Source organism: Aspergillus aculeatinus, assembly GCF_003184765.1.
Source record: "Aspergillus aculeatinus CBS 121060 unplaced genomic scaffold BO66scaffold_2, whole genome shotgun sequence".
NCBI lineage: Eukaryota > Fungi > Ascomycota > Eurotiomycetes > Eurotiales > Aspergillaceae > Aspergillus > Aspergillus aculeatinus.
The window spans coordinates 834,192-861,213 of NW_020291471.1; the positions used below are offsets into that span (position 1 = coordinate 834,192).

Consider the following 27,022-nt stretch of genomic DNA (forward strand, 5'->3'; position numbering starts at 1 on the left):
TGAGAGTATAAGTCAACCGGAGAAGGGTCTTTGCTAGATTCTCGCATTCTGGTTGTATGGTAATGGTAATCAGACAGGCCCTATTGGCTTTGCTCTTTGTCAGGGCTCGGAGAAGATTCCGGGACTTGGTCGCATGCTCTGAGGCAGATTGGCCGATGTTGTTGGAGTGCCGTAGGAAAGTTCAAGCGGTTCATGTATTTTCTTGTAGCGGACATGCGATTTGATAGTAGTGTCATGGCTAATCCTTCTAAACTCCCGGGCACATGGTTCGGGTGGGAGAACGTTGGCCCCGTTGATCTGCCCATCCCGGCTGATCAATGCTGATGCAGGATGTTTTTCCATTGGCTCACAATTGCTGACAACAATGCCAGTGTCTTGTACCTGCATGAAGTCAGATTCACTCCTCTCCAGGTAGATACATACCTACTAGTACCCAGTTGTCCACGATTGGCTTTTTGCAGGGAATGTTCTAACCTATCGGCATGCTCGCATAGAACACTTTAAGGCTGGCGTACTATCAACGCTCCACACATGCCATATTCGAATAGGCCGAACTAGATTGTATATGCCTCTCATACTGTCTTGTGATTTGCATTGTGAGCTTTTCTTCAAATCAATAAATATGCATGACAGGGGTGACAAGAAAGCTGTTTGCTGGGAAACTTTGCAGAAGGAGACCTTACTTAAAAGCGCGAGTCTGTGCCTTCCATTGGCCCTGATAGCCCATATTTCTGCTTGACATGTTTCAATGCTTGCACATTTCTACCTCTCCAATGATCCTCCGGCCATAGTCACAAACCGATCATCACCCCTCGAAAACCCCTGCTACAACCCCAAGCTCATAGTTGCATTCCTCTCACTCATGCGGACCAAGTCAGACGAACCTACAAGAACCTCGCCCACTCCCTCTCCTCCACCGAAAGCGGCACCAGCAACCCGAACCGATCCAACCGACACCCGACCCTCAGCACATCCTTCGCCGCCAGCACCGGCGCAGGCCGCGGGATCTCCTTCTTCGCGTAGACCGCATCCGCCGTCAGCAGCGCCAGCTGACTCGGCCGCCTGGAGTCATCCAGCCGGCTGATCACCGCCGTCACCAGCAGATTCGCGACCGTCTTCCACTCGAACCCCCGCTTGGCGAACCAAGCCAGGGACATGCAGAAGGTAACGGAATGGGTGTAGCGCCTCACACGATCCGCGACCGGCTGGCCCCATGCCGCGACCACCTCCGCCCAGCTGGGACTCTGCAGCTCGCCGGTTGTCTTGTGCTTCGCTGCCGCCGCCGCCGCATCCAGCGCATGCAGCTCGACGCTGCGTCCGAAATACTCGAGCTCCGTTCTCAGGTCCGCCAGGATCGCGTACTGCGCTGCGATGCCCTTGGCGTTGGCTTTGCAGATCGCGTACTGTGCGTCGCGCGAGGGCGTCTGCGTGAGCCGGTTGCGGAGGCTGCGGAGGTAGACGTGCAGGATCTCGGTCTCGGCGAGGATCTGCTGCTGCAGGCGGTTGTGGGCGGCTTTGTCGCTGGGGGAGAGGGTTTCGACCGAGAAGGACCGCGGTGGTGTTGGGGTTTGGGGGGGTGTTATGGTGGCGTGGGATTGGGTGTCCGGGGATGATGGTGGTGCGCTGGTCTTGAGGGTCTTGGTTTTCTTTGTCTTGCGCTGTTTTTTGGATTCCTTCTCTTTGGTCGGAGTGCGTTTGCGCTTTTGGCTGGTGTTGGCTTTGGGGGTCATTTTACTGGATGGGTTTTGTGTGGTTTGGAGGATGAGATGATGGACTGACTGGATTGTAATGGTTTGAAGCTGAATCCAGGATGTTCAAGAAGGATGGTGCGTTGGATGTGATGAGATGTGGAGAGAAGAGAAATGAGATCAGACCAGATATTTAAAGAGAAGTGAAAGGAGGGGGATATTGTATGAAGTATCGTACGGCTCACGAAGTGAGAGCAAAGTGAGGTGTTATGTTATGCTTCATTTTTCATTTGCATGTCCCAGCTCGTGTGACTAGACTTTTGTGCAAGGCATAGCTCTCCCCATTATTTCACACCGAAATCACCCCTCAACAAGAACTCGAGTCCAGTCAAACTTCCTCCAACGCTTCTGGAACCCCGGCACTCGGGGATCGCCGCCTCGTTGCCAGCGGCCCTGCCGCTTGATCACCTCCGGACCCAGATCCAACATCCCTCCGATGACCTCCCGAGCAAACAGGTCCCCACGCGGCCAGCGATTCTCATCTTCCACCACATGGCCCAGGCCGCCGTCCAGACTGAACCACACGTGGAAGTACGGCATCTCCTTGGCAATGCTGCGACGGAAAGCACTCCGCCCCATGCCTTTCTTAGAGTTGGCAAGGGTATCGATTAGCTTACGGTGCTGAGACCACTCCGCGTCAGATGACAAGATGGCCTCCTTGAAGAAGGCTGGGGATGTCTCGCCGAGGCTATAAGGGAGGGGGACCACCTCCATCGCTGCGTGTCGCTTGCGATGGGGCTGGGCTGCGTTCTCGTAGAAGATCACGTCCCGGCCTTGGTCGTGGTACATGCGTGTCAGACTCTTCATGAAATTGCGAATTTCCTCCCACTCGTCGTCGTCGCACTCCAACAGATTCGTCCGGTGCTGGATGGGAACAATGGTGGCACATTGGTCGCTGAGCTCGGGTTCAGTGGGGAGTGTGAGGTAAACTCTTGTCGCCAATGAGACGACGGGCGCGATAGGAGGCGTATTCGTGTCTTCGTGATGACATAGAGGACAATTGTCAAGAATCTTGTTCATCTTGTGCAGCTCATTTATCGTGGTATTCTTGATGTCAATTTCGGAGCGGTGCACCCGACGGGCAAGCTTGGACGCATTGTCGTCCATGTATTCGAGATCATTCTGGCTGAAATGTTAGCGGGTGATATCGATATGCTAGTAGAAGCCCTCACCTCGAATTTGGCGTCCTTGGCAATTCTCTCCGCGATGCGACGGCCGTCTCCCCCATATTGTCCGCGCGTCCGTCGTTCTTCTTGGACCATGTCTTCAATGGTCATATCATCGTTGTCTTCCACCTTGCCTCGCTCGCGACCTCGTCTGTTTTCAACTGCCTTCACTTCGTTCCTCTTTCCAGCCAGCATCCGGTTCTCCATGACGCCCAAGACCACGACGTCTGACTCTTTGCGGTTGGCCATGGCAGCAGCGGCGGCATTGTACTGCTCCTCGAGCTCGGCGGCATCTGACGCACCCTTGAGCTTGGCCTTCATCATTTGAGCCTTGAGTCGGTTGAGTGCTGTCAAATCAAGATGCTGGGTGGTGTTCTGAGGCGGGACGGTCTCCATTAGTTTGCCTTGTCCTTCAGCATTGAGCTCCTTGGTAGGACTGCGAAGGTGCTCATGCGCGCCACGGTGAACGTTCTCCTGTTGCTTCCGCTCCTGAAAGAGCTCGCCCGAGGGCTTCTCCTTGCCCACATATCCTTCACCGTATCTTTCGCGGCGATCTAGCTCTGCCTCCTCCTCGCGCGCGTCATCGAATGAGCGGAGATCTCCAAATCGGTTAACCGCAATCTCTTCCACTGACAATCCGGTGTCCTCTGCCTCCCTATACACAGCTTTCAACTTGGTCATTCTCCATTGCGAGCCCGCGTCGCCAAATGTGTAGTCAACCTCATGCTGAGCGGGTTTCTCCTCAATTTCCTCTAGCACCTTTCCGTCCTTTAGATCGCGTAGATGGGTGTTGATCTCCCGACCGTGGATTTTCAGCTCGTAGTCTGCCGAAAGCATCTTGGGTTTCGGTTCCTCTTCCAAACGCGTGGTCGAGCGCCGCTGGACATAGTCGATATCGAGACTGGAGGGTCCCTCCATCCAAGCATCTCGCTTTAGCTTGGGAGCCTCATCCTGAGCCACTTCGGCTGCTTCGGCTGCCGGTTTCCTTTCCTCGTCCCTGCTATCCCTGTGTCGGCGCTTATGATCATGGTCGCGATCGTCCCCGTGGTCGGTTGAATGGCGCGAGCGTTTGTGTCGGTGACTAGTATCGTCGCTACGACGCGATTCGCGATGCCTGTCGTGGTCGCGCTCTCTCGATCGGGATGAACGGCGGTGGTGACGGTGGTGCCTCGAGCGCTCGCGGCTGCGGTCCCTGTCTCGGTCACGGTGGTGGCGGTGTCTGTCTTTATCGCTTCTCTCACGTCTCTTCTCCTGCTCCTCTGCTAGCGATTTTTCGAAATCCTCTAGCGCCATGGTGTTGGGATGAAAGCGAGGCAGAGCTCGTCTTGTTGGGAGGGGAGAAAGCGAAGCAAGGGAAAAAGGCGGCGGCGGCGGAGAAACGCCATGACGTCTGGAACGCTTCCGGCCAAACGGACTCCACCTGCAATTCCCCGCGACAAAAGAATTTCTACGCCTCGCCGTCCCAACGGATACTCTGCCTCCCATCATTACCCTTGTTAACCAAAACTATTGACACCCACTGACTGGATTGCTCTAATTTCCCTTCCTGTTTTTGATCTTTACTCAGTGATCTTTTACCTCATCGTCACGATGGCACAGTCTCCGGTCGCCGTTGTCTGCGTGGGCATGGCAGGTAAGTGTCATGGCGATCATCCCCCTCACTGACGATGCATCTAATCAATCCGATGTATGTTTCACTCAGGCTCTGGAAAGACGACTTTCATGCAGCGAATTAACTCCTACCTCCACTCGAAGAAGACCATCCCCTATGTCCTCAACCTTGACCCCGCCGTCCACACGGTTCCTTTCGAGAGCAACATCGACATCCGTGACTCCATCAACTATCGAGAGGTTATGAAGCAGTATAACCTCGGACCCAACGGCGGTATCCTTACATCTCTCAATCTATTTGCCACCAAAGTCGATCAAATCATCTCGTTGCTGGAGAAGCGCACGGCTCCCAACCCCAGCAACCCGACCGCGAAGCCCATCGAGCACATCCTGGTCGACACGCCTGGTCAGATCGAGGTGTTCGTGTGGAGTGCCTCCGGCAGCATCCTCCTCGAGACTCTGGCCTCGTCGTTTCCTACTGTGATCGCCTACGTTATTGACACCCCCCGCGCCAGCTCCACGAGTACCTTTATGAGCAACATGCTCTACGCCTGCAGTATCCTATATAAGACGAAGTTGCCCATGATCCTTGTCTTCAACAAGACTGATGTCCAAGATGCCGAATTCGCCAAGGAGTGGATGACCGATTTCGATGCTTTCCAAAAGGCCCTGCGGGAGGAAGAAGAGTCGGGCGCGTTTGGTACCGAGGGCGCCGCGGGTGGCTTCGGTTCAGGAAGTGGCTACATGGGCTCGCTGCTCAACAGCATGAGCTTAATGTTGGAGGAGTTCTACCGACACCTGAACCTGGTTGGAGTCAGTTCCATGACGGGTGAAGGTATTGACGAATTCTTCGAGGCCGTGGAAGAAAAGCGCCAGGAGTTCGAACGCGACTACAAGCCCGAGTTGGAGCGCAAGAGGAAGGAGCGTGAGGAGACGAAGGCGGCGCAACGCGAGCTCGAGCTGGGCAAGCTCATGAAGGATATGAACGTCTCCGGCTCGAGCAAGGGCAAGCAGAAGGTCGAAAACGAGGCCGAGACGGTTAGCGAGGCTGAAGAGGAAGAGGAGGCACGCAGGAATGGCGACCAGGATGACGATGAGGACAGTGAAGACGATTACAGGATCCCTCGTGCCGGGGACAGTGAAGGGCTTACGCAGCGCTACAAGGACGCGCTGGCGGAACAGGGCACCGCGCCCTCCGACCAGGATCTAAGCTTTGCCAGATACCTGCGCGCGAGCAACATCAACCAGTGATACCTGACCATGGGTCGACCTTGCACGTTTTTCCTTTCTCTGGGGGTTTGAAAAGGCGTTGATGGTGGAGATTTGAATCTAGCCATGGCAATTTACATAGACAATGATGATTCGGGTGTGGTAATTGCAACTTGATCCAGTTCCAAACATAGACCCATCTAGTCCACGTTGGGAAGAATGGATCGTTCTTCATGGCTTGACCGTGAACAATAACAGATCAGAATTATAGCTGTGGTGGAGATGCTTGGGGTTCATGGTCCGATGGCAGTGGGTGTAGTAGTGCCAGCTCAGTTCAACCTGCAGCAACCCGCCTCTGCCCTATGGACTGCCAGCTTGGAACTTGGAACTTGCAAGCTCGTCTTCTTTCCCCCTTTTGCTTTTTCTCATTTCTTCGCCTGAATTTTGTTGTATTGACAACAGAAGAATACGTAGAGAAAAAGAGCCAGGCTGAATCCGCGGAAAAACCGGCGGTGACATCATCGGGGCTGAACAAGCGATGACCTCATGGGGAATGATCCCTGCCTTACAACAACTTATAACTACCTCTAATTGCTGCCTATACTGGTTCCATTTACCTTCAACAACTTGATCACCAGAGAATTTAAACACGTTCCCAAACCGAAACACAATTGAACACCGCCAGAAGACATCACCTACCTCCGCATCATGGATGTACGACTGTCCTTCTCCCGGTCTCTAACCATACAACAGAGCTAACCATTCCGCGCGCTGCAGGTTTTCTACGCCTACACCTACTCCACAGCCGGCTGGCTTGGACTCCAGAGCTTGGCTCTGATTGCTGTGCCGGAGATGATGACCACAATGTTATTGACCGAAACCCGCGATCCTTCCTGTGAGTAACCGCCAGACAGATTGTCTCTCCAGCTGCCAATGGCTAACCCGCAACAGCGCTCGAAACGTACTTCTCCCGCTGCTTGGGATTCAGTCTACTCCTCATCGCCGTTCTCACCGTCATGCTCACCGGGTCCGTGCCCTTGACCACCTCCATTGCGCAACCCGTCACCACGGACGATTCCGACCCCAAGGCCCCCTATGCCGTGCCGACCATGATGGTCACGACCGTCTTCCACGGCGCGTCAGCGGGATACGCATACATCTGGTGGGTGGCTACAGGCCAGATTGCCTACGGGGTCGGGATGATCGGATATGCCGCCATTGCCTTCGTCGGGGTGTGGTGCGCGCTGTTTGCGAGCAGCGGGGGCAAGATCAACCGCAAGACTGGCGTCGATAAGCGGAGCAGCGGCTTCCCGTTCGCCAACCAGGAGGCCGACAAGAGGTTTGCGGGGAAGAAGTCCTTGTAAATGGGAATTTTCTTTTCAAAATGTTCTAGGCGGGGTCATTGGACATAGGGTGGATAGTTGCATGCATGCAAATGGCTGCAGATGAGGGAAGCCTGCGCATGTCAAGAGAAAGAGGGAGATAGTTCGCTGTTGAATTTGACATGCTCTCTCTCCTTATCTCCTGTTTACTTCTCCATTACACTAAATGATTCAACTGGATCTCACGTAGTATTCGCGCGCTGAAGAGCATGCTGTACGGTCCAATGGGTTGCCCTGTGCCTGACATAAACCTGACCAGCCGGGATCACGGGACTCGGTGCAACCAAACACAACAATCACAACTCCGGTCAGACCGTGCCTGCCACACTCTCCCATTACACCAATCCTCCTCTTCCACCTCCAATTGTTGCACCCGATGAAATTATCCGACTGGCTCAAGGGGCCTTCTTTCCGGTCACGACAGTCTCGATGGCTGCCTTGATGCAACCGTACCTATTCGAAGTGCGCCCAAAGCCCGTTCAGAAAACCTCCGTCACCAGACGTGTGCGAGGGCCTTGGCTGCGTCGAGACCCTGCAGAGAAGCAGACAACAGAGGGCCATCAGTCTGTCACCCCGCAGAGTCGTAACGATGTCCACTGCGAGTGATCTCAGAACCATACCACAAGTATTGCCGCCTACAATTGGTAGAACCTGTTCCTGATGGCTACCTTTGATCAATGGGGTTTTGACTCTGACTCTGGTACAATTGTCAAGTTGTGCTAAACCAGACGTCCAGATGCCTCGCCAACTGAACTACCGTCAGCTGTCTTGGCCGTCGTGAACCCCATCGCCACGGCTCGATGAGGAATAACCACCAATGAACCACTTGCCCGCTGCCCTCTTCTTCAGTCAGATTCGCATCAAGGCCATGATTAGGTTTCAACACATCAGAAGACTTCCCCAGGCACATGCGTATCCTCAGGGGCAGGTTGGTCGTACCAAGCTTTCGTAACTGACTTGGTGGGAGGGGCCTCGCGTTATCACAAGCACGTCGGACCGGCAAGCTGGCTCCTCGCCCTACAAGAGGGGTAGATCGTCTGGAAAGCCCAGTCTGCTGTGGATGATCAACGCGCCTGAGCTCACTGTACGACCCTCGAACTCAGAAGGGCAGTGTAGGAATGGTCCTAGGACGTGGTCTCTACCCTTTCTTGTTTACTGATAATCGCTCTATCGCCCAATCGGTATCCAGACTTGCTTGACAGATGATAAGCGCATGCAGTGGTTTTTACCTCGTGAGAAATCAGCTCCCCAGGGTGGGTCGCACCGATTTTCGGACAAGTGGTTAAGCATTCCCCCGTGTTCCAGGGCTCCTTGCGCAACATCCTGGCAACGAGAGCTTCTTCTGCTTGCCTCTCTCATTATAGAATTAAGAGTTCGTCTGGAAACGAATAAGCGATGCTGTTCTGAATACGACATGCCAGGGCCATCGCCCGCCAGCAGTGGAACCGTCAAAGCCACAAGGCTTGCATGAATGAGTGTGTGCCGTTTAATCCGGTGGACGATGTCCAGATTGGTTTGACTCGAGGCCTTTCTGGGGTCGGAGAAATAAGCTCTGCGCTGCTTGTCACCGCGATCCCTGGTCCTTCGCGTCGGCCCAAAATCACCCATGGTATGCATGGCGTCTTGCCTAATAGGACACAACTAAGTCGTCTGAGAATGCAATGTTACCCCCAGAGTTTTAAATATGCTCAGAGATCTTGGGCCCTGGTCTCGCTCTTTTGCAAGGCAGGCGGCCATGTAAGTGATAGGCTAACAATTTTAGACGAAGCTTGCAATGCTGAAGGTATATAAGGCGAGCTCCCTAGCACGTTTGTACATTGCTCGAATTTCCTAAGGGGTGTATTTTCTCTTCTACTTTGCATGATCCACAATGGTCTCATTGAGAAGTTTCCTGCTGGTCTTCGGATCCCTTTTATCTGCCGTGCTTGCTGCACCGACTCTCGAAAGTCGCCAGACTCTGCAGACGATTCCGGGGAAGTATATTGTCACCTTCAAACCGGGAACCGACGATGCCAAGATCGACGAGCATACCGCTTGGGCGACCAACCTTCACAGGCGGCACCTTGAAGGCCGTAGTTTTATTGATGGAGACCTTCCAGCTGGCATTGAGAGATATTACAAAATCAACAGGTTTGCTGCATACGCTGGTTCCTTCGACGATGCCACCATTGCGGCCATTCGCCAACATGCAGATGTTTGTTCTTGTTGACCTTCCGAGCGCAACTGGCGGTAATCTAATTTATTCATAGATTGCGAACGTCGAGGAAGACCAGGTCTGGGATCTCGACGGACTGGTCACCGAGCACAATGCGCCGTGGGGCCTAGGATGCATCTCGCATCGAGGACAGACTAGCACTGACTACGTCTATGACGATAGTGCCGGGATTGGCACCTATGCTTATATCGTAGATACAGGCATTTTGAGCTCTCATGACGAATTCAGTGGTCGCGTCCTCTTGGCATACAATGCTGCTGGAGGACAGCATGTCGATGGTGTTGGACACGGGACCCATGTTGCCGGAATCATTGGTGGACGAACGTACGGCGTGGCGAAGAGAGCGACTCTGGTTTCGGTGAAGGTCTTTGTTGGGGAATCCAGCTCTACCTCGGTCATCCTTGATGGCTTCAACTGGGCTGTCAATGATATCGTGAGCAAGAATCGCACGAGCAAATCTGTGATCAATATGAGCTTGGGTATATTCTGTGTGTTGTTTGTGTGACTCTATCGCTGACTACGGGTATAGGTGGAAGCTATTCCAGCACGTTCAACGATGCGGTGGAGAATGCTTTCGATGAGGGAGTGCTCTCTGTTGTCGCTGCAGGCAACGAAAATGTATTTCACTCACAGCCTCACGTTCGGAGTAATCACTGAAGGAAAATAGAGAGATGCCTCGCGAACGAGCCCCGCGTCTGCGCCGGATGCTGTTACCGTCGCCGCCATCAACCGGCGTAACTCCCGCTCCAATTTCTCTAATTACGGCGCCTTTGTCGACATTTTTGCTCCCGGCGAGGATATTCTGTCCTCTTGGATAGGATCAGACACGACGACTCGGAGCATCTCGGGGACCTCAATGGCCACGCCCCACGTTGCTGGTCTGACGATGTACCTCATGGCGCTTGAGAACCTGTCTACGCCAGCTGCGGTGACGGCCCGCTTGAAGGCATTGGCCACACGGAACGTAGTCACTAATACCGCTGGAAGCCCGAACCTCTTGGCATATAACGGAAACGGAAGAGCAGACAACCACCAGGGAGATGGGGATGGCGATGGAGATAACGACGGAGATTTGGAATGAGAAAGAGCTTGGGAACATGTAGCCAGGTATGGCCCAGACTAATGGATTCCTAGTGTGGATGGCGATAAGGAGCTAGTCTAAGATAATAAATGACCTGAGACATGAGACTGCAGGGACACCTCCAGAGCCACGGATGCAACGAATAGAACCAAGCACATGCAAAGCCTCTCCCGTCACGCTTCCGAAGTAGTACCATGCTGAAGGCCGTATACGTCGATGCGCACTGGAGTACAGGCGTATCCCGCAGCGATTTGTCGGGTAAAAGCCGATCGATGATAGGCCGACGACTTCTGACTGTCTATTCGTGGCACTGGGTCGTGCATTTCAGGAGAATAGACTCCTCATCGTCCCGAGGATGGCACAGGTCAAGATGAGGGATAATTGGGGAGGCAGCAGTGGAATCCATCTAGCGTTAGCCTCGCCACAGAAAGACCCGACTGAGGACTTATGAGATCGGATGGCCCAGAGCTTTCCGTGGTGAATTACGTCCGGTTAAGTCCGTGCTTGCGTTCCACAGAGCTCGATGCCAGCTTGAATAAATACACACAACCGAGGACCCCTTTGCCTGCCGAGACATGATGTCCGGTCAACTTTTAGGTAAAACCTCGTTTCCTCCTATGCCATGAAGCCCACCAGCCAAATCACCACGTCCTCGATCGAGTCCGAGAAAGATGTTCTGCAGTCCCTGCTCCCGCAGTATGGCCTTCGTATGGCTGCAGACGGCGTGCACATCCGGTGGGCGGTTGGCAACGGTCGACATCCACGGAATTGGAGGCTGCGGAGGAAGATCTGGGATATCGCGCTGATTCTGTTCCTGGAGTTCTTTACGTGAGTCTTATCGGTGGGGTGGTGGTGCAGTACTGTTTGCTGTGGCTGACCATGAGGGTATATTGTACTTTCAGCACGGCAGTGAGCACGGCGGGGGTAAGTCTGCAATTCGTGGAGTGATGTTTAGGGAGCTGACGTGTCCAGTCCACCGCCGCCAACAGTGCCGTGCGCGAGTTTGATGTCCCGCAGGAGCTGTCGATCTTCCTCTTTGTGTCGGTGTGAGTATCTGCCGTCCGTTTGCCCGGAGCCTGGGGTGTGCTGACTTCGTAGGTACCTGATCGGCCAGGCGTGTGGGGGGATCATCTTCCCGCCGTACTCGGAGGCGTTCGGTCGGAAGAAGCTGTATGTCGTCAGCTCCGCGCTGTACAGCCTGGCGTGTGTGGTGGTTGCCTCGGTGCCGTCGATGGCCGGGGTGATCATTGGGCGGTTCATGAGCGGGATTCTGTCGGCAATTCCCACGACGGTGGTGGGCGGCAGCATTGAGGATCTGTTCAACTCGCGGGAGCGCGTGTGGATGATCTGCATCTGGGTGCAAGCTGCGAATCTGGGGATGGTCGTCGGTCCGATTCTGAGTACTTTTGTCGTGGCGGATATGAACTGGTGTGTTCTTCCCTGTCCTCTTCATCAAGAAGAGAGGTTACTCTCGGGAAGGTGCCACTAACGAAACCACAGGCGATGGCTATTTTACGTGGCCGCGATGGTGACCGGGGTGCTGGCGTTCTTGCTGCTGACCATCCGCGAGTCGCGGCCGTCGCTGCTGCTGGCGCGGGAGGTGGCGCTCTTCCGGCAGGTCACGCAGATCCCCGGCACGCCGGAGGCGCTGAACCCAGACCAGGCGCCGGACCTGCACACCTTTGTGCGGTTGGCGCTGTTCCGGCCGATCCGGCTGCTGTGCACGGAGCTGATCGTGTTCATCGTGGCGGTGATGAGCGCCGTGGCCATCGCGCTGGTGTACCTGTTCACGCAGGCGCTGCCCCCGATCTACATGTCGTTCGGGTTCAGCCCGCGCCACGCGTGCCTGCCCTTCATCGCCATCGGCCTGGGCCTGTTCCTGGGGTTCGTGACGCGGTGGTTCGATCTGCGCATCATCGCGCAGCACAGCCGCCAGGGCCGCCCGCTGCAGCCCGAGGACAAGCTGCTGGGGTTCTGGATCGGCACGCCCGTGCTGGCGGCCGCGCTGTGGGTGTTCGCCTGGACGATCCCGCCGGCCATGGCGCACGTGCCCTGGATGGTCTCGGTCGTGGCCCTGGTGCTGACGGGCTTCAGTCTGAATGAGATCGACTACGTGTTGGGCGGGTACCTGACGGACAGCTATCTGAGCTACGCGGCCAGCGGCCTGGCGGCGCTGAGCCTGGTGCGCGCCACGCTGTCGGCCGTGCTGCCGCTCGTCTCGGCGCCCATGCTGCAGCGGCTGGGCGCGAACGGGGCTGTTTCGGTGCTGGCCGCCCTCGCCACGGTCTTCTGTCTGGTGCTGCCGCTGTTCGCGCGGTACGGACGGGGGCTGCGGGCGCGGAGTGCGTTCGCGCGGTACAGTATGATTATGTATCGGGAGTACAGCGTGGATGAGGAGGGGTACTGATGGGAGTCTGTGATAGAGGATGCGATTCGCATTGGGAGGTCAATCAAAAGTCTGCCTTTGGGGGTTCGAGTTTGAGTATAGTGTCAAGGTCCCGTGTTCATTAATGCCGAATAATATTGTTTTTGTCTGTCATGACACACCCTAACCTTCTTCTTCATGATCCATGTATATAAGTGTAGTACTGGGCGTAGGGGGCTATCCATCTACTCCCAGACCACCAACCCCCAAAACGCCCCCGCAAACCCGACGACCACCGCCCCCCAAACCGCCCGCTCCGTCTGCAAAACCGCATACCCGAGATGTCCCGCCAGGATCCGCGCCGCCACCCCCGCCACAATCCCCATGTACACCACAAAGAACCCCAGCTCCTTCCACCGCTTCCACATCCCAGTCTGCACAGCAGGCGCGGCAGCCCCAGCAGCCCCAGCAGCCCCAGCACCAGACATACCTCCCACTCCCCCACCCCCCCCCCAACCCCCAGATCCCCCCCCCTTCTCCCCCTCCCCATGAGACGCCAGCTGATTCACATCCGGCACCACCCCCGCCTCCTTAGAACGCATACTGGTCCCCCACCCATCCTCGAGCACCGTCACCGCGCTCCAGAAATGCACAATCGGCAGGGGGATATTGTAGAACAGCAGCGCGGGGAGCAACCCCACCCCCAGCACTGCCTTCCGGACCCCCCGATCGGGGTTCCGGAGGATGTTGTACAGAACCGTGTACACGAGCCGAACAACCAGATCCGTCCACGAGAAATACGCCAGGCTCGCGCCCGTGCACAGGTAGTAGAGGATGTAGCCTAGGCCCAGCAGGGGCCCGGCTTCGCGCTTGATGGCCGCCCAGAAGAATAATGGCGAGGTAAGGAGGTAGAGGTGCGGGGATTGGAGGGATTCGATGTGGCCGGAGCGGGACCAGCGGACCTTTTTGTTGTTAGCATTGGTTTGGGGGGAGGGGTTTGAGGGTGGGGGATTGGGGCGTACCTGCTGGAGAATCCATTTGCGGAGGTTGGTGGGCGTATCCGTTGCTGTTAACGTGTCGGACACATATGTGACGGTCCAGCCGCGGAGGAGGAGGTTGGTGGTAAGGTGGCGGTCTTCGTTGACGATCTACCGTTGCTCTTGTTAGCATGCTATCCGTTGTAGAGGCTGTATCCATTGCTAGAGATTCGGAGGAGAGGGGTTGGTTCTTGGTTCGCCCCTAGCGGGGCTCACTAAGTACTGGGGCTGGCTGCTAGCTGGACTCACCATCCGATGCCCCCAAACCTCCTGCGTGTACCACGGATACAGGATCCCAGGCAGCGCGGCGACCCGGAACGCCGAGCTCGGCCCGCTCTGGCAGTCGCTCGTGCCGGCCGCCGTGGCCACCGACCGCGTCAGGTACAGCTCGCACCAGTACACGATGCGGCCCAGCTGCGCGACGACCGAGTCGCCCGCGTTGTGCACCAGCAGGCCCGAACTGGCGCCGCCCACGGCGGGGTCGCCCGCGATCGTCGCCACCGTCCGCCGCAGCGAGTCCGCGTACACCAGCGTGTCCGAGTCCGACGACCACAGGTACTCGATCCCCCGCGCGTCCGCCAGCACCAGGCTGAAGATGAAGGCCGTGAACATGATCGCCTTCTTGCTGTGGTGCGGCTGGTAGATGCAGACCTGCTGCGGCCCGCGGCCGGAGAGGAGGTCGTGCTCTCCCAGGATCTCGCGCGCCAGGTCGCAGCAGTGCGCGATGCTGGCCAGTTGGTAGGCCTCCCGCGGGGATCCGTGCAGGTCGGCGGTGGCGAGTTTGTCGAAGGTGCGCGTGGCGATGTCGCCGAGGGGCGTGTCGAGGTGGATGGTTGGGGCGGTGGGGTGGATCTGTGGTGTGTTGGTGAGTATACCATATTGTGTTGAGGGGAGAGAGGAGGAATGCCGTACGTTCTGGAAAACCCGCACCATCTCCATGTCCGCCTCCTCGTCGCCGTCGATCCCCACCAGCATGAAGCGACACCCCTCCGCCGCGCGGTAGCTGTTCAGCGCGCGCGCAAACAGCCCCGGGTCCTCGCGGTAGCCCACCACGGCGGCAATGCAGTCCGGTCCGCTGTGCGCGTCCCGCGGCTTCTCGGGGTCAGCGGCCGCGGCAGTGGGCTGGTAGAGGCGGCGCCGGCGCCGCTCGTTGGTGAAGCGGTTGTATTCGGCGGCGAGGATGGTGAGCAGCAGGTCTAGGGTGAGGGGATGGCGGGTGGCGGCGGTGAGGTAGTAGTACAGGGGCAGCACCAGCAGACAGCCCAGCCCGTTAAGCATCTGACGCAGCAGGGGCACTTGGGGGCCCCGTTGGGGGGTTATCGGTGGGTGGTCCATGGTCGAAGTGTGTCTGTCTGCTCACGACTACATTCTTTGGGATGCTGCATCGGATGCATTGGTGTATTTATTTGATCCCCTGATGAACTGGGGACCGCAGATGGAGCCATGATGGAGTCACCGGTAGAAAAAATCTCAATGATGGATTCACTAGTTGAGTTGACTAGTCACTAGACTGGAGTCAGTGCTAGTCGGTCAGTAGTACGGAGTATTACCGTTGGATTTGACGAATGCAATTCCCGAAATTGAGAGGCCAAGTGCGGTGATTCGGTGGATCGTGTCTAATCATAGGCTGGCAGGACCCTTCGTGTGGCTCGTATCGACACGGGTTTGACTGCAGACACGGAGATTATTTTTGTTACTTGCAATAGCCGCACTCTAAACTATTTTGGGCAAGTCAATCGGAACTTACAGCCTTGTCCGTGCTTACTGCAACGGGTTTAGCGCAGGCATCTGTCCATGTCTCGCCAGGCACCTGCCAATCACGCTGCTTTGCGCCTGAGACATTCATTTAACTAATTTTTGTGGTGGGGTTGAGGGGATCTTCGGGGTCTTTGTATAGGGGTCGGATGGAGGACCCTCGAAAATCCTGTGAGGGGCATTTACCATGGAGAAAATCACCACTTACCGGGTTTGGACAATCGGTCTCTGCTAATCTCTATCCCAAGATATAAAAACCCGTCCATTATGCCTTCCACTCGAGTCCGCTCATGATCGGAGGTAAGACACTCTCATCATGCGTCGGTTTTACCAAGACAATCGCCGCGTCCCGCTCGGGATCATCCTGGTCACCGTCTGTCTCTTCCTCTACCATTTTGCCCTCGATCGCCCCCCATGGGTCGCGTCGACAGCGTATACCACGCAAACACCCTACCAAGCAGGAGAGGCCACTGTCGTCGTGCACCCTTCACCCCCCTTCATCGCCGAAGATGAAAACACCTCCACGCCGCAGAAACCCGCCCCCTCAGCGGTAGCCTCCTCCGCGTCCTCCACCTCCCCTGCCTCCGACACCACCACCATCACCACCTCTTCCTCCCCCCTCACCGTCAACGACATCGTCCTCATGTTCAAAACCGGCGCCTCCGTCCTCTGGAAACGCGTCCCCATCCACCTCACCACCACCCTCGCCCCCGCCCGCATCCCCCCGGCCAACGTCCTCCTCTACTCCGACAGCCCCGAGACCATCGGCGCGTGGACCTTCATCGACATCCTCGCCAACACGACCATCAACGACCCCGAGATTGCCCTCCCCTACCGCCAACAGGCCGACCACGACTTCCGCCAGAACTACGCCGAGATCAACAACGTCTATCCGGGCGACAACTCCGGCCCCGCCGGCGGCTGGAAGCTCGACAAGTACAAGTTCCTGCCGCTGGTGCAGCACGCGGGGCGCGCCCGCCCGGACGCCAAATGGTACATCTTCATGGAGGACGACGCCTACCTCTTCCTGCCCAACCTCCTCGCGCACCTGGGGCGCTTCGACCACCGGCAGCCCTGGTACCTGGGCAGCGTCGCCTGGATCCATGGCGATTATTTCGCCCACGGCGGCTCTGGGTTCGCCATCTCGCGCAAGGCGTGGGAGATGGCGTTTGGGGACGAGAAGGTCAACATCGAGGACAAGTATGCTGCGTTCACGGCGCAGCATGGCTGCGGGGATCACATTCTCGGTCATGTCCTGAAAGAGAGTGGCGTCGGGTTCGGAGAGCATCCCGAGGCGGAGGAGAGTCGTTTTAGCTATGGGTTCAATCCCGAGGCGCATTGGACGAGCTGGTACGAGCAGGAGAATTGGTGCAAGCCCGTGTTCAGCTGGCACCACACGCACAACCGGGATGTGGCCCGGTTGTACGAGCTGGAGATGCGGTGGGGCGACGTGCAGGCCCGGGGCCCCATCCGGTACAGGGACGTGTATGAGGCGATGGTGCGGCCGTACTTGCGCGAGCGGGTGGAGTGGTGGGAGAACGGCGCGGCCAAGTACGATATCCGCTCCAGTAATGTCAAGGCCGTGACGGTGCCGGAAATCGTCACCAGGCTGCAGGCCTGGACGGAGGCCTGGATGTCGGTGGATCACTGCGAGGCAGCCTGCGTAGCCTGGGGCGAGTGCGTGCAGTGGAGCTTCTACGAGGATCGGTGTATGCTCGATAGTATGATCCGGCTGGGAAGCGGGATCCCCGAGGGCGACTCCAGGCGTCAGAGCTCGCTACCCTGGACCAGTGGGTGGCTGACGAGGAGAGTCGAGCATTGGGACTCGGCCTGTAGTGGTAGTGACCTGTAGTGAGTAGGCAGCAACGCCGGTAGTGCGGTAGATGCCTGCATGAGATTACCCGATCGGGAAATGTTGTATATACCCCCAGCAGAAAATAAATCCTGTGAACCGTTACAATCCGCCGCCTGAAGAATCAGAAACAGGGACCAGTCATGGTCGCACGCTAAAAATACTAATTTAGCGTGTGGATCCGAGGCCAGTCTCCATCCATGGATCCCTTTTTCTCCCTCCGTCTTATCCATCCCCTCCGCCTCTCCCGCTTTCATCCACTGCAATGCTGCAGTTTACCACTTCATCATCACAGCATACCATGCAGCATACGATGGACAGACCTCGCACGGCGTGGCTGGACGGCCTCCGCGGCCTTGCCGCCGCCATCGTCGCCTTCAACCATTTCTTCATGGGCGGAATCTTCGACTTCGCCTTCCACTCCTACTGGGCGGACCCCGCGTCGGCCAACCGGCGTTTCATCCAGCTGCCCCCAATCCGCCTGCTCTTCTCCGCCCACGCGATGGTGGCGCTCTTCTTCGTGATCTCGGGCTACGCTCTGAGCATCAACCTGCTTCGTCTGCGCGATGCGCCGCCATCTTCCTCGCTGACCGCGTCGTCGTCCGCGACGAACCAGACACTACTGCGCGGACTCTCCTCCGCGACGACGCGCCGGATCTTCCGCATCTATCTGCCCGTCTTCCTTGTCGCAATTCTCTCGCAGCTGCTGTTCTTCGGCGGCTTGTATCACTGGTCGTTCGGCGACGATGTCGTCTGGGGCCGTCGGCCGTGGACCGCGCCGCTGTTCCATTGCACCTATCTCTTGCGGTATTTGTTGGACATTGTGAATATCATCCAGTTCCACCATAACCCCGGGCTGAATGGGCAGCTGTGGACGATGCCGATTGAGTTTCGCGGGAGTCTGATGGTGTACCTTGTCATTCTGGGGATGGCGTTCTGGAGGAAGGAGATGCGCGTTGGCGGAGTGTTCGTGCTGGCGGTGTATTTTCTGTGGTATGGGATCTGGGATGGGGTGGGTTTTCTGGGAGGTTTGTTGGTTGCGGAGCTTGCTCAGGGACTGCACCCGAGTAGTGAGGATGCGGTGTTGGGTGATGGGTGGTGGGTTGGGAGGAAGGATGGCGAGGCTGGGCTGTCAAGCGCGTCAGCTGGTGGTCTCAAAGCAAAAGCAAAGACGCTGGTGACAGGATTCTGTTTTCTCATGGGGCTGCATCTGCTCTGTCTTGGGGATGACGGGGTACTTACGCCTGGGTATCGATGGCTTGGGTCGCTGCAGTCGCCCCGGTGGGATGACGACTGGGCGATTGTGAGTAAATGCTGGAAGACGGTGGGGTCCGTGTTGGTGGTGTATGCCATCGATCGCGTGGAGGTGCTGCAGAGGGCGTTGGAGAGGCCGACACCGCAGTTTCTAGGACGCATCTCGTTCTCGCTGTATCTGGTGCATCAGTCCGTGTATCATGTTGCCCGGGATCCCGTGCGGAATGGACTGTGGTGGATTCTGACTGGGCGAGAGTATCCGGCGACGGATGAGGAGGCACTTGCTGGGGGGATGGGGGTGTTTGTGGTCAGTTGGGGTGTCACGGCTGTGGTGATGGGAGTGTTGGTGGTTTGGCTGTCGAGTTGGTGGACGAGGGTGGTCGATGCCAGGTGTGTGCGGCTGTCAAGGAGGATCGATGAGTGGTTGTCTCGGTAGTGTCATTCATTAAATTTGTCCGATATGTGTCAAGCTGTCATCGTATAGACTTTATTCCGATTCTTCATCCCATTAATAGACATGACAGTGGTTGTGGTCATCGAAGAATCTGATGGAACAGAGACACGCAACGGTTCAATCAGTATCGCGTCAGAGCAGGTCATCCAGCAGATATTTTCTGCCAGCTGACCAGAGAATTTTCATGATTCCGCAATAATGAAGCAATAGAAAGTGCCAGAGCTGTAGATTCTCCTGCAAACTTTGCTGAGGATGAGTTGTCACTGCTGAACAAAACCAGTCCTCTTTTCTGTCTGCCTCCCTGTTCGTTTCTTCTTCTTTACAACTCTCCTTCTCCCTACTATCTCTCCTCTCTCTAATCTCTCTTCCTACTCTCTCTTCTTACTCTCTCTCCTCCTACTCCCTCTCCTCCTGCTCTTCTCCTCCTCTCCTCCTCCTGCTCTCCTCCTCCTCCTACTGCTCTCCTCCTCCTCCTGCTCTCCTTCTCCTCCTCCTCCTTCTCCTCCTCCTGCTCTCCTTCTCCTCCTCCTCCTTCTCCTCCTCCTGCTCTCCTCCTCCTCCTACTGCTCTCCTCCTCCTCCTTCTCCTCTCCTCCTCCTCTCCTCCTCCTCCTCTCTATTCTTATCTCTATAGATTCTAGATACTCCTATTCTTACCTGCTCCTGCTCTCTCTTCTTCTACACTCTTTCGCATCCCAAGCTTCTTCCTTACTTCTTTGCGCACCGTCCTCTGCGCATCCCTCCAACGCGGAGCTCGCACCTCATCGTGGTGTTGGAGTCTAGTAGCCATCGATTGGCGAAGCTAAGACGAGCTCAATAGTAGCCCACGTGATGTGTAGATCCAGTCCTCCAGCTCCCGTAGAGTCCACCGAATTGCAGGCTGCAGCCTATTTAGGTGTCTGTAAAAATTTCCACAGCTAGCTACATTCACTTACCAAGGAGTAATTGTAGCGACACAGTGAATGGGTCCATCCAGGTCATCTGACCATCGGTTTCTTCGTCTATATAAGCCTCCCTCTTCTCTCTCTTCTTGTTTTATTCTCCTTCCTCTCTTCTATCCTTCCTCCACCTCTCCATCCTCTTCTCTTCCATCACCTCCATCATCCTGTTCCCCATCATGTAACACATCCCTTGCCTTATCCTTCATCATCATTTGTGTCCCATCTCCATCCTGATTCTATCTCTATCCTGTTTCTACCTCTATCATGTATCCATCTTCATCCTGTATCCATCTACATCCTGCATCCATTTGCGTCCTCTAACACACCTGCGTTCTGTATCCCACCTTTATCCTTCTCATCATTTGTCGTGTTCTCATCCTTTGTCGTGTTCTCATCCTTTGTCGTGTTCTCATCCTTTGTCGTGTTCTCATTCAAACCCCTCGATGTATATTGTCCTTTTTCGCATTCCCAATTCTTGTTCTCAGTGTGTATCCCAGCATGTAACCCACCGTGTACTCTCACTCCCGCCCCTCCTCCATCCTCTTCCCTCCCCCCCCTTCCTTCTCACCTCCGCACGACCCTTCGACAGAAGTCGAGGGTCCCTGACATCCCATACCTGTGCCAGTCGCCGTGCTATAGTCCATGTCAGGCCCCAGTTCTCCTTGCCCGTTTCCCAAAATCCAACTGGGGGGTTCTGTGCATCCCCAAACAGCGACGACCGATTTCGGAGTCGTGGGGGATGACCACAGAACCAGGCATGCTGCCGAGGATGCTCATTTTGAGATATTTGGCAGAGTGCTATGTCCTCTTCTCCAGGGTCCTGTTTGAGCTCTGCGAGGGGCTTGCGAAGAGCACATGGTCCCGAACGTCTGACAAGATGTGGGCGAACACGCGTGCGGACTCAGCCTCAGCTTTGTCTTACAAACAAACGGGTGATCCCGAAACATCGTCAACAGACTGAGGGCGTGGCCTTTCCCTGACGAAGAACAATGCTTCCCGAGGGTAGAACATGGCCTGCCCCTACCATGAGTACGGGCAGGATATTCCATGTTCGGGAGTCCTATCCGAGGGCTGATCAAGGCAGACCACAGACCTTGTCGAGGTCTGACCACCAGGTACCTAGTGGTCCTGGGAGCAGCTGACGTGCGGGGACGGACTACGAACCGGCCTGCGTTCGTGCTGGAATCAGGTCTTCAGCCAACTCGCTCGTCGGTTGGTTGAGGGACCCCGGCCAGCTCCATTGCCGCTGTGATGTGGAGACTGCGCAGTTGCACCAGACGAGAGTTGGTGGGTTCATTTGCTGGAAGCTGTCGCCGTCCGGTGGGAGCGGAAGGGAATGAGTTGCCCATGATGCCTCGTCTAACGGTTCGCCTTCTTTTAGCTCAGGCCATCACCACGACCTGTGTGTTTGAGCTGGCGCCGGTGCCTGCATTAGAAGCTTGTACTGGTACTTCGTGCCGTGGTGCTTGAGCTGTGTGCTTGTGCTGGTGCTTGTCTCGATGCATGTGCGACTGGTGTGTGGATGAGATTTCCTTTGTTGCCTTCTCCTCGCTACACCCGCCTCTCCTAGGATGAGCCGCTGAGCTCGTTGAGGATGAGAAGGTGTATGTGGTCTTTGGTGCTGGGTCATCGGGCTCCATTCCGGCCGACAGATGGCGGCTGCAGCAATAGACGAAAACACATCCTTTGGGATGTTGCCTGGATGGGAGACAGGCCTCCAACGAGAGCTCGCACCTCACCGCGGTGTTGGAGTCTAGTAGCCTTTGCAAGCAACGGTGAAGCTAAGACGAGCTCATGATCGGTCGAGGTGATCAAGTCGGCTGATTGTATCAAATTCCTTCCGCAGCGAACTACACGCGGCCAAGCATGAAGTCAACCCAAATACTGTACAGACCAATTACAATCCAGAGCTAACTACCGATGAGTACAACGCAGAGGAAGTTCCTACCGCAACCACCCCTTCACATAGGCCGGAATCCTCTCCCTCGCACCGCCCAGAAACCAGACCGAAGCGCCCAGAGCAGCCACCGCGCCCACCGCGCCAGCCACCTTGCCCACTGAGCTCCTCTCATTCCCCTCGCGGTCGAACGACGGCGTCACCTTCGGCATCATCTTGTGCATCTTCTCCACAGTATACGGCGGATACCTGGCATCCATGAACCCCTCCAGCACAGTCGGTAGTGCATTCGTGACCGTCCGCCGATACGAGAACGCCTGGATCCCATACTTCCCATGGTACGCGCCCATACCGGCATGGCCCACACCCCCGAAGGGGGCATCTTTCGCCAAGGCGTGCAGGAGACAGTCATTGAACGTGACGCCGCCGGAGGCCGTCTCCCGCAGGATCCGGTCCTTCTCGGCCTCGACGTTCGTGAACGCGTACAGCGCCAGGGGATGCTCGAGGGAGGTGGTGAAGGCGAGCGCGGCGTCGAGGTCGGCGTCGACGATGGGGAGGATCGGGCCGAAGAGCTCCTCGGTCAAGAGGACGTCGTCCGGCCGGACGTCGACGACGATCGTGGGGCCGAAGTAGCGGGTGCTGCGGTCGCGGACGCCGCCGTAGACGACGCGGCCGGCCGTGCGGCTGAGCAGGGACTCGAGGCGGTCGAAGTTGCGGTCGTTGACGATGTGGCAGCTGTAGGGGGGCACGGTGTCGGCGCCGCCGTTGAAGGTGTCAAACCAGCGAGCGAGGGAGGCGACGAGGGCGTCGCGGACGGACGGGTGGGCGAGGATGTGGTTGACGTTGATGCAGACCTGCCGCATGCGCTTAGAACTTCCATATTCCAGAACTCAGAACCCCAAAAAAGGAACGAACCTGCCCCGCCAACAGGAACTTGGCCCCCGCAATCCTCTTCCCCGCCATCTCCACATCCGCCGACTCCGTCACGATCGCCGGCCCCTGGCCCCCCAACTCCAACGTCACCGGCGTAAGATGTCTCGCCGCAGCAGCATGCACGATCTTGGCCACCTTCGCCGACCCCGTGTAGAAGATGTGATCCCACCGCTGCGCCAGGATGTACTCCATCTCGCCGGGGCCCGCAGTCACACACCGGATCGCCTTCGTATCCAGATACTCGGGCATGATCCGCGCCAAGACCTCCTCGGACGCGGCACTCACATCCGACGGCTTGACGATCGCCGCACACCCCGCCGCGATGGCCGCCACGAGCGGCTGCAGCGCCAGCTGGAAGGGACAGTTCCACGCGCCGATGATCAGCGTCACGCCGAGCGGCTCGGTGCGCACGACGGTGCCCCCAAGTAGATTGACGGGGTCGAGGCGCGTGGGCTTCTCGTCGGCCGTCCACGCGCTCAGGTTATCCAGGGTGTGCAGGATGTCGGCTTGCAGCATGCCGATCTCGACGATGGTGGTTTCCACTTCGCTTTTGTGGAGGTCGGTTTGTAGTGCCTCCACAATGGTCGCGCGGTGGTCTTCGAGCATCCACCATAGGCGTCGGAGTTGCTGGCGCCGCCAGGGGAGGGGTTTGGTGTGGCCCGTGGCGAAGGTTGCGCGGACCGTGTGCAGGGCCTTTTTTTTTTCTTTGTTAGGGAAGGGGTGGTGCGGGAGGGGGTAAGGGGGGAAGGGAAGGGAAGGGAGGGGAGGGACTGACCTCGTCGAATTCGGCTTGCGTTGTGTAGGTCATTTTGTTGGTGGTTTGCGAGGTGACTCCTCTTGTGGTGGTGGTAGGACGGTTCAGTTGGGGATGTCGTGGGAAAATGAGGGGAGCTTGGCTTTTATGATGGAGAAAGCACGAGCTACCGCGGTTGTTGGTCTAGGTTCAAGCGGGTTAGTGGTTCTTTAATCCTTTATCGCCGAGGAATGGGTAATGGGGCGCAAGGCGGGCCGTTGCTGGGCTGACAGGTCACAGCGGAGATTTCCCCACTTGCTGGCGCGCATTGGCGGCTTCGCTTGCGCTATCTTCCATCGTCATTATACGCTGCCAACCCAGGGGTCCTCGGGTGGGCGTTACTCTAGGCAAAATGTGGTGTGATATTGCTTCCATTTGGTATACTAGAAGGTGATTTAGGTTGTGCCAAGATAAATAAATCGCCAAAGCCCATCCAAATATAAGCGGTGTGTCTGTGTATAGCTCACCGCCAAGCAAGGAACCATTTCTTCCAAGATCACTATCACCCAAAATCTCATCTCGTACCTGCTACCACCTAGATCAAAAGGCGCTTGCCCTTCTCCAACTCCGCGATCTGCTTCTTTAGTTGAGTGCATCTTCGGCGCACCGCCGGATCCTCCCCTGCTATCTCCTGCAGGGTCTCCGCAGAGAAGCCGTGCACAAAGGCGGGCGAAATCAGCTTCATCGGTGCATTGGGCCCGTTCACCAGATGGTGATCGGCCGCTTGCATGCTGACATTGTCCACAAACCGACTCAATGCGACCTTGTAGTAGGATTCTAAGATGTCATGTAGCTCCTGCACCGTGTGGCTCTCGTTGCTCATGTCCTGTTGGTAATCGAGGTCGCCGACATGGAGAATTCCGTTGACCTCTTTTCCCCCAACGTAGGTTTTCCATCGCGAATGACGTCTATCTCGGGGTTAGCATGCTATTTGTTGAAAGACTAAAATTAGACGGTCTCCCTAGTCGAAGAAAAGACTCACATGTTCTGCAGGTGGTCGTTGAAATAACGGTCCAAGGTCTTCAGGGTGCCCTCCCTCTCTATGCAAAGGAGAAGCCGCACATGCTCCATTGCTTCCTTATACACCTCGAGCAAGCTGCCCATTATATAAGGTAAGAGATTTCGAAAGACCCGTCGATCCGCAAGCGAGATTTCTAGATTGCGCATGATGAATTTGTGGACAACGACAATGATGTCACTGAGATAGCCTAGCGCGATGCTTTGCCACTTCATGGTCTGCTGGTTGAAGACATTGGTCAACATGGGAATGCTGAAACTATTCAATTCAAACCCTCGTGAGTTGTGATATTCATCTCGCAGCCATTCATGAATGCCCTGCCTCAGGGGCTTCTCTATTATTTCCTGGTTGGTGAGAACATCCTCGAGCTCCATGACGGGCTCAGTCATCCGGGTCTTAAATCTGGTAGGGCGTGAGCCGTGGTGATCAAGCTCCCCTTCTCCGGTAGAATGGAAGTTTAAAGCTCCTGGTCGTGTGCTAGCAGAGAACTGCGCAGGTTCGTCTCCACCGCTCTCAGGGGACACGATTTCAACGTCGTCGCGGATGCTGTTTACCTCGAATTCGTATTTGTGGCCCCATTTTTCGAAGTATCGGGCGAAAAGTACTTCCCGGTTGACCACCAAAGTTGCAAGGCGAAGCTCCTTGTACTTGGTGAAGTTCTCATCCGCACCATAGTGTGTGCCTAGAGCTTGGGTTGTCATAATATTGAACCTGGTCACCGCATCAAGGAGGTATCTTAGTTGCTGGCTGGTACTATCCCTCTCACTACCCAGCGCAACCAGACCTGTTTTGGCTTCCTTGAGCTTCTTGTTGATTTCAGCTCGGACCTGTGATATTGTTAGCGCAGCTCACTTATGTTTGTCAACTATGCTACTAACCATAGGAAATGTCCTTCTGGCATTCTCAGTGACCGTATCCTGCAAGCGCGTTTTCAAGGAGCTGATGCCGTATCTGTCCACCGCCACTGTGCTCCACAACTCAGTCTTACCAAACTCGGCTTCTGCGGTGTCTCTGTCAACAAGTCCTTTCTCCATCTCTCTTTGCCCCAGGTTTCGAACCAGAATCCAGCCATATTTCAAGGGAAGCTCACGCCCGGCGATGATGTCCAGGATCTTCTGCTCGGCTCCTTTGTCAACGAGATCGGGTTTAGTCAAGACACCCAAGGTCCGCTCCCCGTCGGGATCTACCTCCCGTGCCATCTCGATGATCTCCTGATTTGCCACATCCACATTAGCCGCAACGACTGTCAACAGGATGGACCGCGGGTTTCTCATGTATCCCAGGACCATTTCCCTCACGAGCTGGATGTCAGCTTTGGTTGTGCGCCCCGGTGTAGTCAACTTGAAGATACCAGGGACGTCAATGACGCTGAGATGGTCCTCGTCGGGTCCGCAGATTTCCAACCGCAATATGTCTTTGGAAAATGTCAACTTGGTAGGTTTGTCAGGGGTGGAGATGCCCATCAGTCTGTGCGCCTAAAGTTCCATCAGCATTTCACACGTGGCAGGTATTGTCCCGAGTCGATTGCGCCAACGACCGCCACCCTTTTCTGCATAACCAGCTTACCCGCACCCTTCTGAGAGGATACATTGTAGAGACTGAAAGCGGTGCTTACCTCCTCCAGTATCGCAGCAAAGGCGTCTGGACTCAGGCTGCCCTCGAAGCTTGGACCCCAAGCCTGTAGCTCTCCTGCCCTTGTTGGATGTGAATCCGACGCGGGAATAATCGACGAAGAGATCCTTCTGGTCGTAAGGTTTTTGTTACGGCGGAAGATGAGCTGAGTTGCGAAACGGGTGCATAGCCCACTGTCGCGGGGGAATGGTAGCCGAGTGAGACCCTCGAGGACAGAGCTTTTGCCGCTTGACTGGTCCCCCACGACAACCAGCTGGGAAAGATTGATGTATTCTCCAATGTTGCATGCAAATAGACTGTCTATCTTGTCCAGTAAAGCGGGGTCGGCCAGGCTGGTATAGCCTGGGGCTTCCTCTTCGAACATCTCTGTAGGTGCTAAATCGTGGATGGCGTTGTCGGATGCTTCTGGAGTTTTGCAAGTGTACAAGTCGTCTTGAGGATATAGGCGTTTGTTCTAGATCTCTGGTGTAGGCCGAAGAAATGGTGGTTCCGCGTAAGGTAGGAGAGGGTTGAGAAGGTTGTAGATGGTTGAAGATAAATGCAGATTGTTGGGGAAGAACGTGGTGGACATGAGATATGTAGTTAGAGACGGGTGAAGTGAATGAGAAGCAAGATCAGTAGCAAAAGGTAGTCTTCAAGTCTTGACGATGATACAAGGGAGGTTGAGTCCTTTGAATCAG

At 56.1% G+C, this 27,022-nt stretch overlaps 14 protein-coding genes across 14 annotated transcripts; 7 read left to right on the forward strand and 7 right to left on the reverse strand.

Moving 5' to 3' along the window:
- Window positions 1-884: 884 nt before the first annotated feature.
- On the reverse strand, window positions 885-1,730 carry BO66DRAFT_397557 (uncharacterized protein; the record flags this gene model as incomplete). The annotated part of the gene is made up of 1 exon (XM_025648606.1): window positions 885-1,730. One exon carries the CDS (start codon window positions 1,728-1,730, stop codon window positions 885-887), a length of 846 nt encoding a protein of 281 aa, XP_025508809.1.
- An 82-nt stretch (window positions 1,731-1,812) lies between these two features.
- BO66DRAFT_364343 (putative cell cycle control protein (Cwf19)) lies at window positions 1,813-4,238 on the reverse strand. Its single transcript, XM_025645158.1, has 2 exons — window positions 2,921-4,238; window positions 1,813-2,870 (listed from the first exon to the last, which is right to left on the reverse strand). Exons 1-2 carry the CDS (start codon window positions 4,205-4,207, stop codon window positions 2,049-2,051), a joined length of 2,109 nt encoding a protein of 702 aa, XP_025508810.1. The 5' UTR covers window positions 4,208-4,238; the 3' UTR covers window positions 1,813-2,048.
- Window positions 4,239-4,367: 129 nt separating this feature from the next.
- BO66DRAFT_425344 (putative ATP binding protein) lies at window positions 4,368-6,181 on the forward strand. The gene is made up of 2 exons (XM_025650221.1): window positions 4,368-4,547; window positions 4,617-6,181. The coding sequence occupies exons 1-2, from the start codon at window positions 4,505-4,507 to the stop codon at window positions 5,774-5,776; spliced, it is 1,203 nt and encodes a 400-aa protein (XP_025508811.1). The 5' UTR covers window positions 4,368-4,504; the 3' UTR covers window positions 5,777-6,181.
- A 261-nt stretch (window positions 6,182-6,442) lies between these two features.
- Window positions 6,443-7,098, forward strand: BO66DRAFT_434095 (uncharacterized protein; the record flags this gene model as incomplete). Its single annotated transcript, XM_025650754.1, has 3 exons — window positions 6,443-6,448; window positions 6,512-6,629; window positions 6,686-7,098. 3 exons carry the CDS (start codon window positions 6,443-6,445, stop codon window positions 7,096-7,098), a joined length of 537 nt encoding a protein of 178 aa, XP_025508812.1.
- A 905-nt stretch (window positions 7,099-8,003) lies between these two features.
- BO66DRAFT_70735 (uncharacterized protein) lies at window positions 8,004-8,860 on the reverse strand. The gene has a single exon (XM_025653518.1). It carries the CDS (start codon window positions 8,731-8,733, stop codon window positions 8,284-8,286), a length of 450 nt encoding a protein of 149 aa, XP_025508813.1. The 5' UTR covers window positions 8,734-8,860; the 3' UTR covers window positions 8,004-8,283.
- A 126-nt stretch (window positions 8,861-8,986) lies between these two features.
- On the forward strand, window positions 8,987-10,412 carry BO66DRAFT_397561 (S8 family peptidase; the record flags this gene model as incomplete). Its single annotated transcript, XM_025648607.1, has 4 exons — window positions 8,987-9,310; window positions 9,366-9,819; window positions 9,861-9,949; window positions 9,999-10,412. 4 exons carry the CDS (start codon window positions 8,987-8,989, stop codon window positions 10,410-10,412), a joined length of 1,281 nt encoding a protein of 426 aa, XP_025508814.1.
- A 320-nt stretch (window positions 10,413-10,732) lies between these two features.
- Window positions 10,733-12,896, forward strand: BO66DRAFT_70764 (putative MFS multidrug transporter). Its single transcript, XM_025653519.1, has 5 exons — window positions 10,733-11,240; window positions 11,315-11,336; window positions 11,385-11,458; window positions 11,511-11,840; window positions 11,913-12,896. Exons 1-5 carry the CDS (start codon window positions 11,035-11,037, stop codon window positions 12,817-12,819), a joined length of 1,539 nt encoding a protein of 512 aa, XP_025508815.1. The 5' UTR covers window positions 10,733-11,034; the 3' UTR covers window positions 12,820-12,896.
- Window positions 12,897-13,022: 126 nt separating this feature from the next.
- Window positions 13,023-15,457, reverse strand: BO66DRAFT_364356 (chitin synthase; the record flags this gene model as incomplete). Its single annotated transcript, XM_025645159.1, has 5 exons — window positions 14,727-15,457; window positions 14,064-14,666; window positions 13,800-13,925; window positions 13,347-13,739; window positions 13,023-13,211 (listed from the first exon to the last, which is right to left on the reverse strand). Exons 1-5 carry the CDS (start codon window positions 15,147-15,149, stop codon window positions 13,023-13,025), a joined length of 1,734 nt encoding a protein of 577 aa, XP_025508816.1. The 5' UTR covers window positions 15,150-15,457.
- Window positions 15,458-15,818: 361 nt separating this feature from the next.
- Window positions 15,819-17,490, forward strand: BO66DRAFT_387799 (uncharacterized protein). Its single transcript, XM_025646389.1, has one exon. The coding sequence runs from the start codon at window positions 15,886-15,888 to the stop codon at window positions 17,419-17,421; it is 1,536 nt and encodes a 511-aa protein (XP_025508817.1). The 5' UTR covers window positions 15,819-15,885; the 3' UTR covers window positions 17,422-17,490.
- A 177-nt stretch (window positions 17,491-17,667) lies between these two features.
- BO66DRAFT_387800 (acyltransferase family protein) lies at window positions 17,668-19,234 on the forward strand. Its single transcript, XM_025646391.1, has one exon. It carries the CDS (start codon window positions 17,735-17,737, stop codon window positions 19,109-19,111), a length of 1,377 nt encoding a protein of 458 aa, XP_025508818.1. The 5' UTR covers window positions 17,668-17,734; the 3' UTR covers window positions 19,112-19,234.
- A 112-nt stretch (window positions 19,235-19,346) lies between these two features.
- BO66DRAFT_449914 (uncharacterized protein) lies at window positions 19,347-19,918 on the reverse strand (the record flags this gene model as incomplete). Its single annotated transcript, XM_025651799.1, has 2 exons — window positions 19,347-19,744; window positions 19,786-19,918. The coding sequence occupies 2 exons, from the start codon at window positions 19,916-19,918 to the stop codon at window positions 19,485-19,487; spliced, it is 393 nt and encodes a 130-aa protein (XP_025508819.1). The 3' UTR covers window positions 19,347-19,484.
- Window positions 19,919-21,861: 1,943 nt separating this feature from the next.
- On the reverse strand, window positions 21,862-23,798 carry BO66DRAFT_70897 (aldehyde dehydrogenase). The gene is made up of 3 exons (XM_025653520.1): window positions 23,675-23,798; window positions 22,882-23,592; window positions 21,862-22,820 (listed from the first exon to the last, which is right to left on the reverse strand). Exons 1-3 carry the CDS (start codon window positions 23,705-23,707, stop codon window positions 22,014-22,016), a joined length of 1,551 nt encoding a protein of 516 aa, XP_025508820.1. The 5' UTR covers window positions 23,708-23,798; the 3' UTR covers window positions 21,862-22,013.
- Window positions 23,699-24,147, forward strand: BO66DRAFT_70916 (uncharacterized protein). Its single transcript, XM_025653521.1, has 2 exons — window positions 23,699-23,850; window positions 23,933-24,147. The coding sequence occupies exons 1-2, from the start codon at window positions 23,768-23,770 to the stop codon at window positions 24,084-24,086; spliced, it is 237 nt and encodes a 78-aa protein (XP_025508821.1). The 5' UTR covers window positions 23,699-23,767; the 3' UTR covers window positions 24,087-24,147.
- BO66DRAFT_449916 (dynamin family protein) lies at window positions 24,047-26,706 on the reverse strand (the record flags this gene model as incomplete). The annotated part of the gene is made up of 4 exons (XM_025651800.1): window positions 24,047-24,600; window positions 24,675-25,537; window positions 25,589-26,185; window positions 26,326-26,706. 4 exons carry the CDS (start codon window positions 26,704-26,706, stop codon window positions 24,228-24,230), a joined length of 2,214 nt encoding a protein of 737 aa, XP_025508822.1. The 3' UTR covers window positions 24,047-24,227.
- Between the last annotated feature and the right edge of the window lie 316 nt (window positions 26,707-27,022).